The sequence below is a fragment of the Pelecanus crispus genome, chromosome 11, assembly GCF_030463565.1.
Source record: "Pelecanus crispus isolate bPelCri1 chromosome 11, bPelCri1.pri, whole genome shotgun sequence".
In the NCBI taxonomy this organism is placed as follows: domain Eukaryota; kingdom Metazoa; phylum Chordata; class Aves; order Pelecaniformes; family Pelecanidae; genus Pelecanus; species Pelecanus crispus.
Window position 1 is genome coordinate 1,805,741 of NC_134653.1, and position 20,724 is coordinate 1,826,464.

General features: G+C 48.8%; 2 protein-coding genes across 4 annotated transcripts in view; one reads left to right on the forward strand and one right to left on the reverse strand.

The window, feature by feature from the left end:
- Positions 1-10,620, reverse strand: part of TSC2 (TSC complex subunit 2) — a 33,474-nt gene extending 22,854 nt beyond the window's left edge. The window contains 17 exon segments of the mRNA XM_075718907.1: positions 561-667; positions 933-1,055; positions 1,594-1,710; positions 2,032-2,187; positions 3,110-3,191; positions 3,983-4,086; positions 4,300-4,437; positions 4,665-4,808; positions 5,467-5,593; positions 5,942-6,015; positions 6,375-6,500; positions 6,899-6,947; positions 7,433-7,550; positions 7,685-7,829; positions 8,713-8,823; positions 9,489-9,575; positions 10,465-10,620. Of these exon segments, the coding sequence (XP_075575022.1) occupies positions 561-667; positions 933-1,055; positions 1,594-1,710; positions 2,032-2,187; positions 3,110-3,191; positions 3,983-4,086; positions 4,300-4,437; positions 4,665-4,808; positions 5,467-5,593; positions 5,942-6,015; positions 6,375-6,500; positions 6,899-6,947; positions 7,433-7,550; positions 7,685-7,829; positions 8,713-8,823; positions 9,489-9,575; positions 10,465-10,602 (1,946 nt within the window). The 5' untranslated portion in view covers positions 10,603-10,620.
- A 1,834-nt stretch (positions 10,621-12,454) lies between these two features.
- On the forward strand, positions 12,455-19,643 carry NTHL1 (nth like DNA glycosylase 1). Of its 3 annotated transcripts, XM_075718680.1 has the most exons (6): positions 12,455-12,530; positions 13,016-13,263; positions 15,350-15,520; positions 16,400-16,559; positions 18,354-18,459; positions 19,139-19,643. In XM_075718680.1, the coding sequence occupies exons 1-6, from the start codon at positions 12,455-12,457 to the stop codon at positions 19,260-19,262; spliced, it is 885 nt and encodes a 294-aa protein (XP_075574795.1). In that variant the 3' UTR covers positions 19,263-19,643. The 3 variants fall into 3 exon arrangements, with proteins under 3 accessions (XP_075574795.1, XP_075574797.1, XP_075574796.1); XM_075718682.1 differs by lacking the exons at positions 12,455-12,530; positions 13,016-13,263 and adding an exon at positions 14,479-14,682; XM_075718681.1 differs by lacking the exons at positions 12,455-12,530; positions 13,016-13,263 and adding an exon at positions 14,963-15,133.
- The last annotated feature ends 1,081 nt before the right edge of the window (positions 19,644-20,724 follow it).

The window sequence follows — 20,724 nt, forward strand, 5'->3', positions numbered from 1 at the left end:
GTGACCTCCAGTGCTACCCTATTTGGTAGCCAGTTTAATGACCAAACAACAATAAAAATTGCATTTTCAATTAAAAAACACAGGATCGCCCAGTAGACAGACAGCAATGAGTCAGTTTGGTCAGGTTAAAGATTTTTCTATCTAGGCCCCTAGCAAATTTAGAAAGATATCTTTTGGGGCGTGTTACTCAAAGAACTTCGGACCAAGCTATAAAATTAAAAAAAGCCAGATTTGTACAAATCATTAAATCAAACCTCAATGTGAAAACTGGTTTCAGGCAGGAAATTGCTGATATTTTTGCTAAGTTTCGTGAGCAGGAGCAGAAATTTCATGTCTGAGATTGAGAGCTCCGTAGCTAAGCGATTTGTAAGAACAATTCACCAATGAGTTATTAGCTGAGACAACCCTAGGCTGTAACTATAGACTTGTCTAGCAGCTGATTCATCAGGATTTGGAAGATTTAGAAAAACTGCTGATTGCTGCCGATGGACCATTAAGCTCGTGCAAAAATACCAAACAGTTTGGAAAACAGCTTTTGCTTAAAGCAATGAGAAACCTACACAAAATCACACAGACAGTAAGGGCTGAACCTCACTGCTCCATCCTTGTTGGAAAGGCCAAGACGGTGGAGGGAGTCAGCTCGAAGCATCAGCAGGAAATCAAATACCTGTAACAGAGAAGACACTGGAATCACTCATACCCAAGCTGGTGGAATACTCTCCCACCTTGCCATGTGATACTTTTGCAAGTACAAAGGGATTTTTAATAGACGCTGTGGCTAGTCCTGTAGGAGGCATCAGTTCTGGTGTTACAGTACATATACATAATTCTACTTCTGGCAAGCTCTAGAGCACACATTCCCCACCTGCCACCCAAGAATTCCAAAGACAGCATGCAGTTCTCAACCTGAAAGCACAGGTTACTGCTCATACCTGCAATCTGATGCTGCTAGCAACAGCAAGGCTGTACGCATATATATAATGGCGTTGGACGTGGTGAATCAGCATCTCGTACACCCGCATTGCATGGCTGGAGGGTAAGCTGTAGAGTTTTGTCTACAGAGGAACAGAAACACAAATCGAAAGGCAGACTGACATTTGTTATTCAGAAATGTGTATCTCCACTAAGAATTCCAGAAAAACACAGCAAAAACTCCTGAAAGCAAGATGAACAGATAGCTCTGGCCAGAACCTCTGCAAAGGCTCCAGAGCAACTCTGCCTGGCTCCAGAAGGGCAGTGGTTGGAACAACCAGCTCTTAGCAACTGCTTAATCATATCCCAGAACACGCTACCCAAACACAATGGATCTATTCAAGGTTATGAGCCACTCCCCTTCTGCTAGTTTATGAACACATCTGCCCTCCACACATGAAAATGTGCTCGTATTCATTGTACAATGGAAATGAAGAAAATAAAACATTTAGCAAACAGTCATACAGTACCCACAAGCAAAAGGAGTGAGCAAAACAAGACTTAAAATATTAAGTGGACAAAAGTCAGAATATTTGATAGTGGGAGAACGGTTCTCTAAAAAGCCAAGTCTGGCAGAAGACTATTCTGAAGACGACATGTTTAATGCTCTGCAGCATTTACCTGAAGAATTATCAGGAGTCCAAGAACTGCTGTCTTGACATCCTCCAAAGAAGCTGAATATGAGAGCAAGTCCCTCTCTTCCAGTTCAGAAGGAGATGAGAGAGAATGTGCAGCCACCTTTTAAAAACAAAAGCAATACATGATTTAAATCTGCAACACCTTTTCTTTATTTCCATCCTGGAAGGTCAGGAAAGACTACAGCAAGTCATCCTTGCAGGAAATTCTGCAAGCCCTGTCAGGTAGCTCAGATGTGCATTGACAGGGTTTCTAAAGCTCCCTTCCGCTCTGCACTTCAGGCTTGCACCCACCAAAACCCAGCAATTTTACAATAGCCTACTGAACCACGCAAGTGATAACAGTCATGGGTTAGTCTCCTCAGCCACAGTAAGAGGATCTGGCAAAAGACGTGGTGATGCTACTGACCAAACCCTGCCTCACCTTTTCTATGATATCAAGCAAGCTGTTGAAGTGATGCGTGTTGCAGCCTTCAGCCAGGTCTACAAGTAGCTGAGTGGCCAGTTTTCGGACTTGATGGTCTTTATCCTCTGGAATGTGAGCCAGCTGAGAGATCACAACCAAGTTTATCAGCTCTTCCTGCAAGAGGACAGACATGAATAAGCCTTGACATTTTGCTGTCAGTTGTTCAATCAGCATGTTAAAGAGACAAGTAATTACAAACAAGAACACTGCTATTCTGATATCAGGCTCATTCCTCAACTAACTGTTTGGTTCCTTGATCTTTCCTCTTCCATCCAGTTAAGTATTTCTGTATGCCATCCCTCCAAATAATTATGATTTTTCTTGAACTTGGGCTCAATGCTTTGGGTTTCATCTGTCCTACAGACTCAACAGCCCAGGCTCAAACAGACTGCTGACAAGGGATTTCTAGGGCTTGGGTTTTTGAGAGAGACAGGAAACATGCAACAGCATCATGTTTTCACAAATCTTGAAGGAGTCCAAGAAGCACCTCTGCCCCTTCCTGTCCTCTGACACTCTGGGTACGTTCCAAGGAGCTGAAAACATCCCCAGAGCTCTTCCATAATTCCTCTCTGGGACAGCTTCCATCTTGGATTGCAATTGAACCGCAAGCACCAAGACAAGTCAATCTGCTCCCATCAGATTAGGTCCAGACCTCACTTTTTTTTTTTTTTTACAAAGCTTTTAAATAAACTCTGCATCTGTCACATTGACTTTCTTTTCTTCCAAAACAAAATGTATATGGAATTAATGACCTTAAAACAGGGAAGCAAATACACAATCAGGTATGTCCTCAAAACACAGCAGCTCCCACTGCAAGTTGCACATACCTGTATCCAGCTAAGGACAATTAAAAGGCAAGTCTTCCTACGAGCATCCTAAAGAAACATGTCTATTGTGTGCAACATTTAAAGCACAGTTCCGTGCATTCCCCAGTGCCAGAGCTGACCTGAAGCACAGCATAAAACATGCCTCACCAAAGCCTTTCCCACCCACTTAAGATCTCACATGTGATCATCAGAAACAGATAAACACACACCTCATAGAACTGTCTGTTAATACTCAGGACAAAGGACAAGACATCCAGAACTTTAATACGAACAGCACTACGACTTTCGTTCCTAAAATGGGAAGAGCAAATTCAAGATGAATAAAATAAAGTTGCTGATATTTAGGGAAGGGGGGAGAGGAGGTAAGGAAAGTAAAACTAAAGTAAACTAAGAAACTTCTTAAGAGTTAGAACAATAACTATTAGAGATCTGCTGAGCCTTCAGTTAATGTCTCTACATACAAAATCAGATTCAAGAACAATTGGAAACTGGAATCCCAGTTCAGCTTTTACTACTTCTGGAGACCTGCAACTGCAGTTTTCCCATTTCCAGTCCAAACCAGGAAGCACGTGTCAGAAGAACAAGTGCTCTGGTGAGCAAATTTAAAACCAAACATATAGCACCGAGGAAGAGTTGCTCTTTGGCAGCATTTCACAGACGAGAAGTTTGTTATTGCTGTATGTTGATATTTTAGAGCACAAGAATACTTTTAGGAGTACCAATTCAAAACCAGATAACTTTAATACTGGATAACCATATGCAATCCTAATGCTTAACAGGAAAGTCTTGTTTGGTGTCAGAACTACAAAGTGTTGTGGAGTGGAACACGTAACTGCCTATGCTAAATGGAATAGCACCATCCAATGGAAATAAAGAAAAAAAAAAAGAGAAGCATAAGTAACTCAGTGGAAAGTTTTTCTTCTGTTAAACAAAATCCTTTCATGTACGGTGCCCTGGAACTACCAAACTTCTTAGCAGTTGTTTACTAACATTAGAACTTCCGAAAACAAAATTATCTAACATTACAAGGTGGCAAGCAACATTTGAAAGTGCCTTGTATTCACAAAGTTATGATTTCATACCTGAAGAATCTCTCCATTAACATCTGCAGGTTGTGAATCCAGCCATCTTTGGCAGGATGAATGGATTGAGCTCTGTATGTTACCAAGTTTAATACAGAAGATTCCTTTCATGGAAAGATCAAGAATTTTTTTTTAGTGTATAAGCAGATACAATATATCCATTCCCCCAACCCCCACCCCAAGAATAAGGCTCATACAAGTCCTTGCTGTTCTTTTCTGACCACTTGCTATTTTAGGACTCCCAACTTTTAACTGTACTGAGTGGCAAAATGGATTCAGCTGACAACAAAGGAAGACAATAATAAGTAAAGTCTTACTGGTCTCTGATCAGCACATCTTTCCACCAGCTCAAAAAATCTCTCTTCAGAGCCATGGAATTCATTCTGGTCACAGAGTTCTTCTACTGTAGTCAAAAGATCATGTACAATGGACTTAAGTTCTTGGCTCTCCAGACTCTGAAACAGAGACAAAAACATCCCTAAAAGACTTCCACCTTACCAGAAAGCGCTAACTTTTAAATACAAACAGAAAACTCGGCTGAGAAGCACAGTATTGAGAACTGGGCTAGACCTTCATTCAGCTTCAAAGTTCATTAGGGTGTACAAACAGGAGATCAATTTGCAAAAATGTTTATGGCGAGGTCTTTTGATTGAAAGCACATCAAGACAGGCTCAACACTTACCTGCAGCTGCTGCAGTAATCGGTCCATGATGTCTAAAAGGATATCCCACGTTACAGCTTGCAGCTCCTTCCCATACTTCTTTATTAAACGTGTTATGGACAGAACTATCTCATAAGACACAACTGCATTGGGACATGTCATGGCCTGGAATACAAAGCATTTCAGTCAGTTAACAGTTGGAAAGCAGTGATCAGAAACCCTCTTAAATTCAAATGAAACATGCCTCGCTAATTAGGAACTTAGCCTGAAGGTCTGAGATGAAAATATTCAAGTCTATACACACAAAGGGCGAAGCAAAGAACCAGTTTATAAAGTGCAGTTATGCACTCTTGCCAACAGCTGTAGATCAGAATCAAATACAGTTCCATCTTACAGAGCAGACACATGAGGTTAAAGCTAATAATGGTGATGCACTTAGATGAGAAAATTTTAAGAGAGCTCTGAGGCTGTCTCTGAAGACACCGTCCCTCACTTTTTGTACCACACCCTGGAAAGAGTGAAAGTTTTTGCTTTTTTTTTTATTTTTTAAACTAAAGTGCTCACAATGTAGATATTTGATAAAAAGAATTCAGATTTTGCTTTTCTGGCCAACAAAGATATTCCAGAAGGCGGCCTCAGTTTCAAACTTAAAATCCTCTGTTATTTTACTGTTTCCCCATGCTTCACCCCATACCCAATTGCTGTCTCTTGTCTTTCAGGCATACAAAGATCTCTTTGGTGTAGGGGACCGCATTTTTGTTCTAAATTTGTACAGGTCCAGATGTATACCTGATGAAAAAGTTCCTCCAGTATCGCACCCTACCTTAAGGAATGAAGGCAGCACTGAAGTTGGGGAATTCTTGAGTGAATTGAGGCGATGAGCACCCCACAGAGCCATCCCAACAAAGAACACAGCTCCTCTCAGCAGCGCAGCATCTGCCATATAAGCTCTAAGAACAGATGGAAGGCAAGTCTTAGACCATGCTACAATTATTTTAGCATACAAGAGTCAATAGGTACATACACTGTCATAACAGAAATTCCCAGCTGTTACACATCAGAACCTTGCACAGTAACTTACCAACATTAAAAGCAAAAAATCATTTAGTACAACTTTAAACAAAGGAAAACTAAATTCAGAAAATCCAGAAAATGAGCACTTCAGCAGCATAACTAGGAAGGGAATTCATTTTTAAGCACCAGAAGCTTCAGCTTGTTCTACTGAGGTCAGTGACTCCCTATCTATCTCAACGGGACCTCTACTGAATTCCTCGGGTTGTTAGATAAACCTTCTTTACCTGTCTTCCATGATCCTGCACATGTTGTAGATGGCACTGTGTCCCAAATGAGTTCCCAAAAGGTTGCGCATAAGCTGCGAATTCAAAGAGGACACTCAAATATCTAATTGTTAAAACACTCATTAGCCTAAATATGCAGTTAACTGGCTGATCATGCCCACTTATGGTAAGTAAATGTGTCTGGCCGTTTCCACGCCACTAGAGAAAAGGCAGCCTGTCACATCAGCTGAGAGGAAACTACGGGTAAATTCCACGGACATGACAGGACTTACACTAACAACGCCCTGATCCCTTAATACTTGAAACAATTATCAATTTACTCTTAAAAGCAAACTGAAATTTATAGCAAATGTGCACAGGCACATCTGACACTTCATCTGTGAGGCCAAAAGAGCAAACTCATTAAAAAACAAAACTACAAGAAAGTTCTGACCTTCCAGCACGGCTCGCAGAGCTCCTTCACGTTGATGGTACGGCACAAAGTGATGATAAATACTGGCAGGTTCTCTGATGGCAGACAGTTATAGCAAACAACTGCATCTAGGACTTGCAAGGAAATCTTTGGGAAAGAGAAAGGCAAAATGGTTATACAGAAAATAGAAATAAAGCAGGTCAAATCCTAACCTGGCAGACCAGGAAATCTTCTGGAAGTCAAAAGGGATACAGCTATGTCTGTCTTTTTTTTTTTTTTAAATAATTGCAAAATGGAAAGTAAACCATAAAAAGCACTGTTGAAAAAGTCAATTCGCTTATCAAATTTATCAATGCTCTGTTTTAGAATAAAATGATTATTGGTGTACGAGATCCAATGGCTTGCAAACACTTTATAACGTTGTATTAGCTCTCGTGTAAGATGAGAATAAACAGAGTCTCATGATCTGATTTTGTTTGTAAAATTTACAGTTTCAAAGAATTTCAAAGAACTCTAAAGTACTAAGAGAGACTCAAATTACTGACCTCTATGTCCACAGATGATGAAGTCTGAATGCACAAGAGGCATATCTTGCTGTTAGGAAAGAACATTTAATTATAATTGTTTGCTTAATATGATTTTAGGCAAATTACAAAGAGCCAAAACAGAGAAGTAAATAGGCGTGTTATTTTACTCATCATTCCCCTTACCGTGGCATTGGTGATAACACTCCTAGAGACACTGAACACTACAACCTCTTTTATAAAGTTAGCTTAAAGTTGCACTTAAATGCAACTCAGTATGCCTACACCAATACAACAGCAGAGACCCTTTGTGAGACTAGGCAATGCAATCAGGGCCATCATGTCAAATGGAGAAAGCACATGCAGTTAAACTAAAACAGATCTGAACATTGTAAGAACTGAAAATCAAATATTTGTCAGAAATGTCAGGTATGAGCTGGAATGAAACAGATCCAGATCGTATGAAAAGATTTCGCTTATCTGTACACTGATCTGCAACTTTCTCCTGTAATTTACAAAGAATAAGCATGTAGCAGTTAAAAAAACCCAACTTACTGGACCATGTCAGCTACATAGTCTTCCAGATAGCAGCTATTGAATTTCACCAGGTTCACTAAAACCAGAAGGAACTCGGAAGACAAACCAACATCCATCCACTGTAGCACAAAGTCAGCTAAAGAAGGAAAACAAATTGTTACAATATGCTTTCTACCCAAAAGTGTTATCGCTACCTTTTTCTTGTATCACTGAATGCCTGTCCCTTGACTTATGCCTACCAAATTGAAGAGGGGTAGAGAAAATACTCACCTAGCTCTTCTTCTAAGTAGGTGATGTATCGTCCATTCTCCGTTAGAGCCTTGAACACTTCAAGCCGTTCATGCAAATCTTCATTGGAGGGATAATCCTTAATAACCTTAAAAAAATGTGCTCTGAGGATCCCTAATCTCTCACCCTTTAAAAAAAAAAAGAAAAAAAAAAGAGGAGGGGAGGGGAATAAGAATGTCACTAATGAAAAAAGGCAGTTGAGGCCTGGACCTTATCAAGGTCTATAACAGTAATCTTCATGCCTGAAATTATTTTCTTTTCCTACGGGCTACAAAAGTCTCCTGAAAATACCTCCAACCTCTACTGGCTACAGACAACGGCTCAGGTCTTCTCAATCTGTTATATCAGCACTCAGGGCTGGAGGCATTTTGTCCAGCAACACACAGGCAGCATCCAATACACAAAGTAATCCATGGAAACTGCAACTGACAGCACTGCCAGTAGAGCATTTAAAAAAAAAACCAAAACAAAACAAGCCAACAAACCAGAATCGATGCCTATTCTTTTCGTAAGCATCTACCCCTGCTTTTTCAGAATACTGAAAACTAGAACTTCGGTCTGATACAGTCCTAGGTTTGTATACCGCATTGCGAAATCTGAAGAATCCATAGTATGCTTAACTTGGCCAGGCTAGAAAAGTATCCTATACAGAACTTCTTGCATACTTGACATGCTGACACAGCAAAACCAGCTGCAGACTACGACTAATAGGTCTGGGCAAAGACCATATAAAATTTGCTGTACTATGCTGAACTTAACCCACAGTATTTCCTCTTTTTCAAGAGCATTGCCCCAAAACAGAAAAGTTTTCTACCAGTTGTATGAAAAGTTTTGCTCTGAGGTCAAACCAAGACTTAAATTTAAATGCTTCCTCTTCCCATTTACTAGGCACAACCAAAATAAGAAACGTGGAAAGTTGTACAGAAGAGCCACCCAATATTTTCACGTTCATACTCTGCACAAACCCTAGTTTAAGTGTAGTGTTTCTTCTACAGTTTGTTTGTTTTCACCTGTCCTTGAACAATTGACTTTAGCAGATGAAGAACAGCATGTCTAGCTTCGACGGGGCGCTCTGGCTGGAGCATATCAGCTACCACTTTCCATATTGCTTCCACTGCATGCTGAAAACAAACACAGGAGACAGGCAGTAGTAGGAAAGTTAAACTGCTTCTGGGATCTTTACCCTGTAGGTCAGTCATTAATTATGGCAAGTTAACGAACAAGATCTCCAGGGATTTCATGTCCGGAGTTCTCTCTTCTGAGGGACACTCTCGCCTGTGCGGTCATAAGCTCAGATGAACCACGAGACACGAAATCCCGTCCTACGTGACAACTCGCACCCCAGTAACGTAAGTTCTTCATTCACACGCTTACTTCAGTGTGAACATTTGTGCAGAAACCTTCACCCAAATACAAGATGAGTTTAAAACTACTTTGAGGTTGCTTATTAACAAGACAGAAGGAGCTAGCAAACACCTCTTCTACAGGATTAACATCACCTCCTGTGAAGTGTCCTGAACAGGCCCGCATATTCGCAGCGTTCTCCTTCCACTCAGTTCAGGAAGCCTGTTAGCTATGTTCTCTCTGCTCCACAGCTGGCAGGTTGGACAAGCCTAATTTCCTTGGCATGTGAGCCATCCTTTTACAGGTTTGGACAGCACAAAACAGCTTCTGGGATTACCAATTTTAAAAGGCAGTCTAAACTACAGGAGCATCTTATGATAGGTTAAGAGCTGTTGCTTAAATTGTCATCCTTCCAATATTCACTGAACGTTTTGAAACTTACCTCTTCAATTTTTTTTGTTTTTGCCACTTCACAAATTTGACTGATTGCTCGTATCCTATTACTTAATCCACATTCTATGCTCAGTTCCTGGAAAGAAATGTAGAAACAAGCTAACAGTTTATCTTACTAGAAACACTTATCCATTTCTCAAAGGGGATCATGAACAACTGAAAAATAAATTCCACATTTGTCCAAAATGATCTAACCATTAGTCATCACTGGAGCTTTTCAGGAATTTCTCCAAAACCTTTTTTCCATTAGCAAATGATTTGTCAAAACTAGAACTTTCACAGAACTGGAGCCAAGCAGCTTTTCACCTCCAGGACAGAACATCTCATTTTCTTCAGAAAAGTTAGTAACTCATGGGCTGTGGGGCTCGCCCAGCTCAGGGGAGAAGGGCAGAGAAAGGAGGGACGTGAAGTCCGGCTCCCCAGCCTTCCAGCAGGTAAGAGCTTGGCTGCTCCAGCACAGACAAGAAGGCTCTGGTCTCCTTCTCCCTTTTATGTGTTTTCCTCCTTGTGTGCCAACTATTCTGCTTACGGACTTGCTGTACCGATTACTGGAATCAATGTTTTTTTTTTTTTTTAATTTTCACAAAACCATAAGGTTTTCATAAAATAGAAACAGTTTCCAGCTTGTGCTAGCTGCCACCACATAAACTTCATCAAGCTCGGACTATAAAAAAAGAGCAACATATTTTGAGGAAACAGCCTGTAACCCGACAGAAGACAACACCATCCTATCAAATATCCCAAAAGTATTCAAACACGGAATAACTAAAATACCGTCACTTCAAAGTAGGTGAGTTTTACATCCATTTCACTAGAGAATGAATTGAGAGGTAAGGTCAGAAGGCATGATCGGAGAGGGAATGAATGGCAAAAGACAAAGGAGAATGAGCAAGCCCTCCTTCCGATCTTCTCAGCTCAGGTAATCCAGGCACTATCCCCACCTTTACTACGGTCAGTTCTCACACCTTGAGTATTTCCGCAGTGATGATAAACTCTGTTTGCTTGCCCTCCGATGACTTTGAACTTCCCCGGGATGTTCCCAGCCCCAGGAGATTCCTGAACTTCTCTTTCAGTCCCGAATCCTTGCTCTGAGGCTTTGCCATTGCTGACAAGCAAGCAGCGCTGAGCCCCTGCAAATACAGAACAGGGTTTCTGTTAAGGGAGGCCCAAGAGGAATCATTAAGCAGGAAAACGCCAGTAACAGCCATCACACCGCGGCTTTTACAAACAGCTCTGGAATCTCAAGACATTTCAAACAAGGGAGAAGCCCAACGCTGAGGACAAAACAGCGAGGAGCCCACACGCGTGAGGAGCCTGCGCTGCTCCTGCCTTCAGCGCCCACATCCCGCAGCTACCTGAGGAATGGGGAGCACGGGGTTACCATTTTCTGGGAGCTCTGGATGTCCAGCACCACCACAGCCCGCACGGAGCAACCACCATTTTAAAACTGCTGAGCTGATTTTTGAAGTATAAGCACACACACAGACACACTTTTTGGCAGATGTGAGCTGAAGTACTCGTTCCCAGACCAAAAGCAATGGAGCAGGCACACAGCACTGTAAAGTAGATGTTGAAAGTAGCTAGACATGAGGAAGGACTTAGGAATCTGAGCGTCCAAACATCCAAACGCTGCCATGGCAAGGAGAAAGAGGGGGAGCGAGAAAATCACACCCATTACAGCAACAGCACATCGACAGCAACAGCCTTCTGAAACTGTCTCCCCAGCCAGCCCCAAGCTGCCCCTCGGGGACCCCCGCACCCGGCTCAGAGCGGGACACCCGCTCCTGGCACGCCCCAGCACCCTGCCCTGGGCACACGCTCCCGCACAAACCCGGCAGCCCCCCCGGCCGTGCCTACGGGCACGCCACTGCCTTCCCCACGCCCTGGGCACATGCCACGGCAGTCACTTGTGCTCCCCAGGGACACGCCACAGGCCCTGTCCCAGCATCCCAGGGGACACACCATGGCCCCCAGCCCAACATCACCAGGGGACACACCATGGCCCCCAGCCCATCACCCTGGGGGACACACCATGGCCCCCAGCCCAACATAACCAGGGGACACACCATGGCCCCCAGCCCATCCCCCCGGGGGACACAACATGGCCCCCAGCCCAATATCACCAGGGGACACATCACAGCACCCAGCCTACTGCCCCAGGGAACACAACATGGCCCAAGCCCAATATCACCAGGGGACACACCACGACCCCCAGCCCACCGCCCCAGGGGACACACCATGGCCCCCAGCCCAGTATCACCAGGGGACACGCCATGGCCCCCAGCCCACCACCCCGGGGGACACACCATGGCCCCCAGCCCAATATCACCAGGGGACACGCCACGACCCCCAGCCCACCGCCCCGGGGGACACACCACAGCCCCCAGGCCAGCACCACCGTGGGACACGCCACGACCCCCAGCCCCCCGCCCCGGGGCACACGCCACAGGCCCCAACACAGCCCAGGACACGGCGCAGGGCCCCCCCGAGCCCCCGGGCTCACACCACACCCCCCCGGCACACGCCACGACCCCTTTACGGACACCCAACGGGGCACCCGCCACGGGGCACCCCCCCCCGACACCGCCCGGCTCCCTGACAGGGGACACCCGGGGGACCCCCCCCAGCCGGCGGGCAGCCCCACGCCCCCCCCCCCCCCCCCCCCGGGGCACGGCACGGCAAGGCCCCGCCTCCCGCTAGGCCCCGCCGGACCCCGCGCCCCCCGGCCCGGGCAGCGCCCCGGGGCCGCCGCTGCCCCCCCGCCCCTCGTCCCTCCCTCACTCACCCGCCGGCCCCGGCCCGGCCCCGCCGCCCCTGGCCCGCGCCCCGCGCCGCGCCGGCCCCCCCCGCCGCGCCCCGCCCCCGGCGGAAGTCCCGCCTCTTCCGGCGCCCGCGCCCGCCGCGGGGCATGCCGGGGCCGGGAGTGCCGGGGCCGGGAGCGCCGGGGCCGCCGCCATGTGCGCTGCCCTGTCCGCCGGCCAGGGGCGGGCGGCGGCCCGGCGGCTCGGCAGGGCCGGGGGGGCGGCCGGAGGTACGGGGCAGGGGGAATCGGTGCCTCCCGGGGCTGGCGGGTTCGTGTGCGGCCTCGGCCCGGCCGTGGCGCGGCGAGGGCGGCCTGCGGCGGGGGGGTGAGGGCCCGGCCCAGCGGGGGACGGGGCATGGCGATGTGGCAGCACCCCGGCGGCTGGCCCGCCTGTGGCACTGGGCGAGGGCCTGGGGATGCACCTCGCCCTTCAGCAGCCCCCTGTGTGTGTTTAGGCCGCGCGTCCCCGCAGCGTGATGGGTGTCCCCAAATGTCACCTGTCTCCCAGGTCCTTCCCAGGCATTTCTCAGCCCACGGCTGGCTCCGGTTAGGGCTGGGGGGATGTGAGGTGGTGCTGCTGGGTTGGGACTATGGGGAGGATGAGTTCAGCCCTCCTCAGGGTGCCCCGGGTGGCTGCCTCGTCTCTCTGGTGGGAGGCGAAGGCTCCTTTCCCCCGGCCTCCAGCCTGAAAATCTCTCTCCCGTCTCTTGCAGGGAGCCAGGTCCGCAGCACAGCCGGCATCCCGAGGCGCAGCAGGAGGAGGAAGAGCGTCGCCATCGCCTACGAATCCGGGCAGGGGGACGGTGCCGAGCAGGGGACGCCCGAGCGCCAGAGACCACGCTGGGAGCCAAGGGACTGGCGGCAGCAGCTGGAGCGCATCCGGGAGATGAGGAGGACCAGGGATGCTCCCGTCGATGCGATGGGAGTGGAGAAGTGTTACGACAGCAGCGCACCTCCGCAGGTAACAACGCCCTGCGGCCCTGCTCCGTCAGGCAGGCACAGCCCTGCTTCCGCAGCCCTCTGGCCTTCTTCATTCTCACGTTGCCCCTGGATACATCCCATTTTGGATATCTCCAGAACAGAAAAATAAACGCCAGGCGTATTAGGACTCTAGGCTGGGATTGGTCCCACAAGAGGTTACTGCACAAGCAAGCGTATGAGAGAAACCATTCATCCTGCTAGAGAAGGAGAGGCAGCTGCTGCGTCTCCAGTACCAGGCTCGTTGGCTTCAGACAGCCCTTGTGAAATGGCAGTGGGCGTTTTCTCAGATATTCTCTGCTCGTATCCAGCCCAGGCTGGGCATTAGAGACCGACAGCGAACACAGCTGTGAAAGGCCCTTGTCCTCTGCTTAAACTGCTGCCAGAAGAGTTAGCAGGCTGAACCAAGAGTAGGAGCTGTGGCAAAACCAGGAGGATTTTGGACTTGGGAGTGAAAACCCTGAAAGTGTGTTGTAGCAGTGCTGTCTTCTGGGGCAGGCTGGCAGGGCATGAAGGCATGTCCCTTTTTTCTTAAAAATCTCTCTAGGAGTCCAAGGAAAGTATCCAGTGAGATGGCCCTGTAATACAGGGGAAAGACAGGATGGAGGAAAGGCGAGGGGAGCCAAGAAAAAAAACTTTCCAGGCTGCTTTTATGCTGTTCAGAGCAGCACAGAAGCGTAGGTTGGCTTCCTCCCCTCTCGCGGCCCACTTTTAAGGGGATACTGGTTGAAAGGAAGGGCCATGCTGGGATGGCACTGTGCTCCCCAAGCCTGGGAACACAATCAAAGGCCCCAAACGACACCTCCCTCCGAGGGGACCATTTGCATCAGTACAAAAAACAAAGCGGAGCGAGGCCGTGGCGCGGCGCTGGGATCCGGGGCTGCAGGGCTGCACTCTCTGTGTGCGCTGCCGGTGTGGGAACGTGGGGATAACCCGCAGGCAGGCTCGGCGGAGCAGCAGGAGTCGTGTGCTCCGCGGCGACCTGCCGGGCTCCGAGGGAGGGGTATCGAAGACACAGCTGCACAGCCCCAGTGCACGTAATGCTGTCCTTATTGCCAGCATCGTGCCTTGGGCTTGGATCCCTGGGGAAAACGGTTAGCTTTGACTCAGGATTCAGAGAGTGTCACACGCTCCGCAGCCATGTGGGCTGGCCAGGGGGAGCACGGTGCATGATACAGAAATAACTTTTCTTCCCTAGGGAAGCAGGGTTGTTACTTCCAAGAAAAAAGTGGATGTTGTAACCCTCAGCACACACCAGTACTCCTCACACGGTTTCCATGTACTCGGAGATTACCCTGCTTCCATGCACTCGGAGATTTTTCCTGGTGCACCTGCGGTTTTGTAAACTTTGTAAGAGAGCTGGAGGAAGGATTGTACCCCACGTTATCCTGGGACAGTCCAGGTTAGTTGCATCATCCTCCTCATTCTGGTGGGGACAGAATCGCATCTGGGGAAAAATCAATTGAAAAATAGGAGGTGAATAGTCTGGGCTAAACCCTGCATGACAGCATCAGAGGAACTTGTGGGTTTTGTGCTTCATCTCCCAGTCTCTGTCATCTCAGTTCTTTAGATTTGGTTTCATAAGGAGCTTGCTGGAGCCAGATACCCAGTTCCTACTGGAACCTAGTGGGAAAGGGACAGGATTTTCAAAAGCTGCTTTAGAACAGAAGTTGCATGAAAAATCATGGGACGTTTGTACTTCTATGTCCTGCGGGGTCTCCTGAGAATCCCATCATCAGGAAGAGCTTTGTCTGACCCTTTGTGGCTAAGCACTGGCATCTTTGGATGTGAGATCCCAGCAGATGGTAGCTGTTCTCTGCCCCTTTTACGCATGCTGGCTGCTTGGATTGAAGGTGGTTTTTTTCTCCCTTTATTGTGTGGTAGAAATAAAAGGTTATGGATTATTTCTGTTGCAGTCTTCCAGTCTCTTGTAGACGGATATGGCTGAACCAGGGTAGGTCTGTACTATGCACTGGACTGAAGATGGTGCTGGGTGGGAGAACCGAGCCCCGGAGGCGGCCAGATCCTCTTGGAGATCTTGGGCTGTCTCACTGTCTCCTTTTCCCCAGGTTATGCGCTACCAAGTTCTGCTGTCGCTGATGCTCTCCAGCCAGACCAAGGACCAGGTGACATCAGCTGCCATGCTGCGTCTCAGGCAGCATGGCCTCACAGTCGACAGTATTTTGCAGATGGACGATGCGACGCTTGGGCAGATCATTTACCCCGTAGGATTCTGGAGGGTGAGTGCAGGATCGCGGCGGCACCCAACGTGCACGTAGAGGAACCCCCTCCGCCGCCCTCCGCTCCCGGGCAGCTGCCTGAGACAGCTCAGAGGCCCAGGAGAGGAGCGCAAGGTGGGTGCAGGCTTGTCCTTCGCCAGCTGTACTGGTGGCCAGCGGCTGAGCTGACAGCAGGTGATGAAGGCAGGAGGGGGGTGAGAACCAGCCCTGCTCCCAAGAGACGCACCCTCAGCCGGTATTCAGCCTGCGTGCCCTGCCCCGTGGTGATATTTCCGCTGGAGTCGAGCCGAAGGCTGTATTTTACGCCAGTTTTAGCAATTTGTATTCACGGCAAGATTGGAACAGGCTGCCCGTAGAGGTGGTAGAGTCCCCATCCCTGGGAGTGTTCAAAAAACAGGCAGACATGGCACTCTGGGACATGGTTTAGTGGGCATGGGGGTGTTGGGTTGATGGTTGGACTGATGATCTTAAAGGTCCTTTCCAACCTTAATGATTCCTAGTTTTTACTTTCATTAAAAAAGTAATCCAGGAAACATGAAATTATGACTCTGCCCTTAATTGGTTTAGTGGTGGACATGGTAGTGTAGGTTAATGGTTGGACTGGATGATCTTAAAGGTCTTTTCCAACCTAAACGATTCTATGATTCTATGATTGTTTGCTGCAGTGCCTGGAGTGTGCAGGGGAGGTTAGAGCTAAGCAGGTCTCAGCATTTTGCTTTCAGGGAGAAATCAAAGACCTCTGTCTCCCCTCTGCGAACTCCAGCGTGTGGCCTCACGTGTAACGTACGCTCGGGAGTGGTTTGTTTTCTGAGCTGTTTATTTCTTTTCCCTGTATTGGAGGGCAACTTGGATTTTCTGCCTTTCCCCTTGGTTTTCCAGAACAAGGTGAAGTACATAAAGCAGACGACGGCCATCCTGAAGCAGAAGTATGGGGGTGACATACCGAGAACTGTGGAGGAGCTGGTGCAGCTGCCAGGAGTTGGGCCCAAAATGGCCCACTTGGCCATGAACATTGCCTGGGACAGCGTGTCCGGGATAGGTAGGCTGGACTGTGTTCTCCCTGTTCCTCTCCTAAATCCTGCCTGACCCATTCCCTGGGCGGAGGGGAAGCGTTGCAGCTGGGTAAACTGCCTGCCCCGGGAGCCTGATAGCATCGCTTCAGTTTAGCCATCTGCAGAGTGTTTGGGTGGGTGAAGGATGTGACCCTCAACCATTCACAGTGGATGAGTTGCTGTAGGATTTAAGCATGGACCCAGCTACTGTTTTTCCCCAAATCTGATAGCAGAAAGCCCCAAGGGCAGTCACTCCCTCCCCTCAGATGCTGGTAAGCAGTGCAGGTATTGCCTAAGCAGGTGGGTATCCAAAAAGAGGTGCTAGCAGAATAATGCTTTGAAATCTCTTTGGTGTCAAGTGAAAGAGAGGTGGAGATAATTTTGTGATTTGGGGATGCTTTTAGGATAATCTGACATTATGTTTTTCCAGGGTTGCTTCTGTTTAGACAGATCTCATTTGGGATTTTTGTTTGGCAAGCCGTAAGAGGGCAGAAGCAGGGCTTAGTCTAAATTACCGTTTGAAATCGGTAATTCGTGATGGGTCGTAGAAAGAAATGGTCTCCCGCAATCCGTAGCTACAGAATTTCTGATCTGTTTTAGTTCCTGCGGCGGGGCAATAGGTGACCGCAGGTACCTTTGGTTATTTGCCGTGTTTATTGAACAGACAGCGTGGGAGGGCACATAGCTGTACCCCATGGAGCTGCGATCGGCTGGGAGGAAGCCTGCGGTGGAGACGGGCCCAGGCCAGCCCCAGGGCAGGTTTGCTCCTGCACGGTGCTCGTTTGAGGAGCACGGAGGGGAGCGTGGCTGGCAGCAGAGCTGCCCGCAGCAGCCGGCAGATGGGGCTGGACGATCAGCCCGATGGGCTGCCCGGCCTGGGGGCCTCTGGGGACAGATTAATATTCCAAGTGTATTTGTTGCTTAATGGAGGAGCCCTGGGAAAGCTCGGAATGGTGCCACCTAATGAATGACTGCCGCTGCGGCGAGCACGCAGCCCAAGGTCAGCGCGGGCGGCAGCTGACTCCCGCGGCCCCACTGGTGACCGTCAGCTGTACGAAACGTGGCTCTCGCGCTAGGTTCGACAGCGCTTGGGGTCTGTTGTTCTCTCCGTGCTGTGGGGGAGGGAAGTCTAGAGGGAGCCAGACTAGCCAACTATTTTCCAAATAATTGTGTGCTCGGTTTTGATTTAGGAGGCAAGACTTAGTCTTCCTGTTTACAGCAGTTTCCTGGGTTTTGCCCAATTAGCCATAGAGACAGGTTTATCGCTGCTGATCTAACAATAATATACTTTGCTTTCAGAGCTTTTTAGCTCAAAGCACATTATAAACATTCGTTTAAGCCTCACAAACCCTCTTGTGTTGGTAGGTATTATGAAATGTGTTTTCCATCTGGGTAAACTAAGGGGCAGAGATTGCAACTTGCATAACATCAGCTGAAACACAGGGAGGAGGAGAACCCGGGCCAGGCTGCCCTGTGCCTGCGAGATCAGAGCATGCGAATCTTTGAAGGAAGGCTGGGTCAGATTGTGTGAGCGTGTCGTGAGCTGCGTGGGGTGAGGTACCTATCCCGTCTCGCTTTTGGCTCTGGGCCTAGGAAGAAAGCACGACGTTTGTTCTGCGAGTCAGCCTCCCCTCCTGTCTCACCTGCCTGTTCCTGCCAGCCCGCGGAGAAAGCCCATGCAGGGCGCTGTACCTGGTGTGCTGTGACAGGCAGCTTTTGGCTGTGCTCTTTCCGTTCAGGTGTGTCTGCCCCCACCTAAACTCTGGGCTCTCCCTTCCTAGCTGTGGATACCCACGTGCACAGGATCACAAACAGGCTGAAGTGGGTGAAGAAGGAGACCAGATACCCCGAGGAAACTCGGGTAGCGCTGGAGGACTGGCTGCCCAGGTGAGGTCTGAGACCCCGGCCTCCTTCCTCCACACCAAGCCCCTCAGGCTAGCTGCAGGAGCTATGTCTGCACGCGGTCCCGCTTGTACCGCTTTCGGTGACTTTGCATGCCTCCTCTTTATGGGGAGGTGTTTCTCCTCTCCCAGAGAGCTGCAGCAGCAGCATCTCAGCCACTCAGTTGTTTCGTGGCTATCAGATATATCGATCACCACCAGTGCAGCCAGGTACCTGGAGGCCTCAATGGCCGATTCTTGCCTTGCCAAGTTTACCGTGACCCGAGCCAGGTGCTGTTCTACACAGGACCTTGCTGAGCCTCTCGGCCACAGCAATATCAGCCCATGGTTGGATTCTGGCCTTCACTGATGCCTCATCTTCAGTATCAAATGCCAGCTGACCAGTGCTCTGTTGCATCTCCACATCTGGCACGTGCCTTAGCACAAGAGGATGACCAGAGGCACTGCGTGTGTCTGGCCTCTGCTCCCCGCCCGGTTCGGAGGGATTGGGAAAGGTTGGGAGGGCTGTTCTTAGCAGGAGGCTGGGACCTGCCTCCAGGCGCCTTGGGAAGCCAAGAGGAACAGGCAGTAGGCAAAAGGGATCCATTTAAAAGCACGGGCTGTTCTTTAACCTCTCTGAGCAGCTGTATCGGAAAGCTGACAGTTTTTTTCTCCTCTCACTGCAGGGATCTCTGGAGGGAGATAAATTGGCTCTTGGTGGGCTTTGGCCAGCAGACCTGCCTGCCTGTGAATCCTCGCTGCAACGAGTGCCTCAATCAAGACATTTGCCCAGCTGCTAAGAGACGCTGAGGGATCAGTCGGGCTTCGTAGAGCAACAAAGCTGCTTCGGCTCAGCAGCAGCCCGGAGCTGAGCCTTGGTAAAGCTGTGCTTTGCACGGGGCTGGCTGTGTGACTGCGGGGAAACAGGAGACTGCTGCAGCCAGCTCAGCATCTCTGGGGAGGGAGCAGCCGCTGGCAATGGCTGAGCTCTCGAGAGGAAAAAGGGTCTTTCAAAGTGCAGCAGTCCTGCTGCGTCAGTGCTAAAGGCTCCAGCCCCCGTGTGAATGCCTGAGCATGCCCCGGCAGAGCGGCGGGCTGTGCCGCGTCAGGAGTAGCTGCAGAGAAATGCTTTGTCCTAGGGGACTTGCTGCTGCTTGTAAATATACATTTAATAAAGGTGGTTGGGGTTTTTTGGGTTTTGGTTTTTTTATTTTTCACCCGTGAGGTTTGCTGGCATCTGTGCCATACAGGGCAAGGCGAGGAGAGCACGGGTGAGCTCACCAAAGCGCGAGACCATAGCAACCAGCCCTGCCTGCGGAGAGCAGGCAGCAAGCGGCACGGCACCAAACGGTACAGAAAGATCCACCTGAAGACTTCACGAGCCAGGATCAGAGGCTGCTGCCGCCTGGACAAGTGACCTTTGGGTCCTGGTAGCGGAAGAGCAGGGGGTGCAGAGCAGGGAGGCGGCAGGAGACAAGGCAGCGTCGCGCTTGGTTCTGCGTGTGCCTGCAAGGGTTACAGTGGCCACGGGAGCCAGGCGAGCGTGTGCCTCAGAAGCTGACAGAAGGGCCACCACCACCATCTGTGTTTTGTTCTTCAAAGAAAGGGCAGTGCTGACTTCATTGTGGAGCTTCAAAGGAATAATTTCAGCTACTCTTCAAACAGGCAAGGGAGGAAGCATAGTTTATAATGTGCTAAAGGCAGCTGTAATTCCGCCCTGAAGTTCCCTACCAAACAGATGAGGAACGAGCAAATAAGTACTCGGTACATGGGAAAACGAAGTTTATTACTGACATTACAGTGTACATTATGTTTTTACAATGCAGCTGACAGCCTTATACTTTATTGATTTTTTTTTTTCCAAGTTAAATGTACAGGAACTGAATAATTACTACTGAGCTACAAGATGTCAGAAATACAGTAAGTGCTTTAACCAGGAGCAGTTTCCATGGACTAAGCAGAGATTAAGATTTTAAAATCTTATCAGTACAGCTTTGCACACCTGATTTCTTTTGATCTGCATTCAAAACTACACGTTCTTCTTCCCACCCCCCTCAACTACAGTGGTCCAGTCTTGTATGAGAAATGCGGTATTTACAAACAGGTCTTTGCTCTCTGACATGCATCGGCGTGCGCGACATTTAGGTCAGTGTCACGGGGAACGCGCAGACCAGGGCATTGCCTGGGGTTTGGCTCTGCAGGCACGGGAAGCAATGTGCATGAAAAAGATGGGCTCCTTCAAAAGATTACTGAGTTATAGAAGCAAATATTG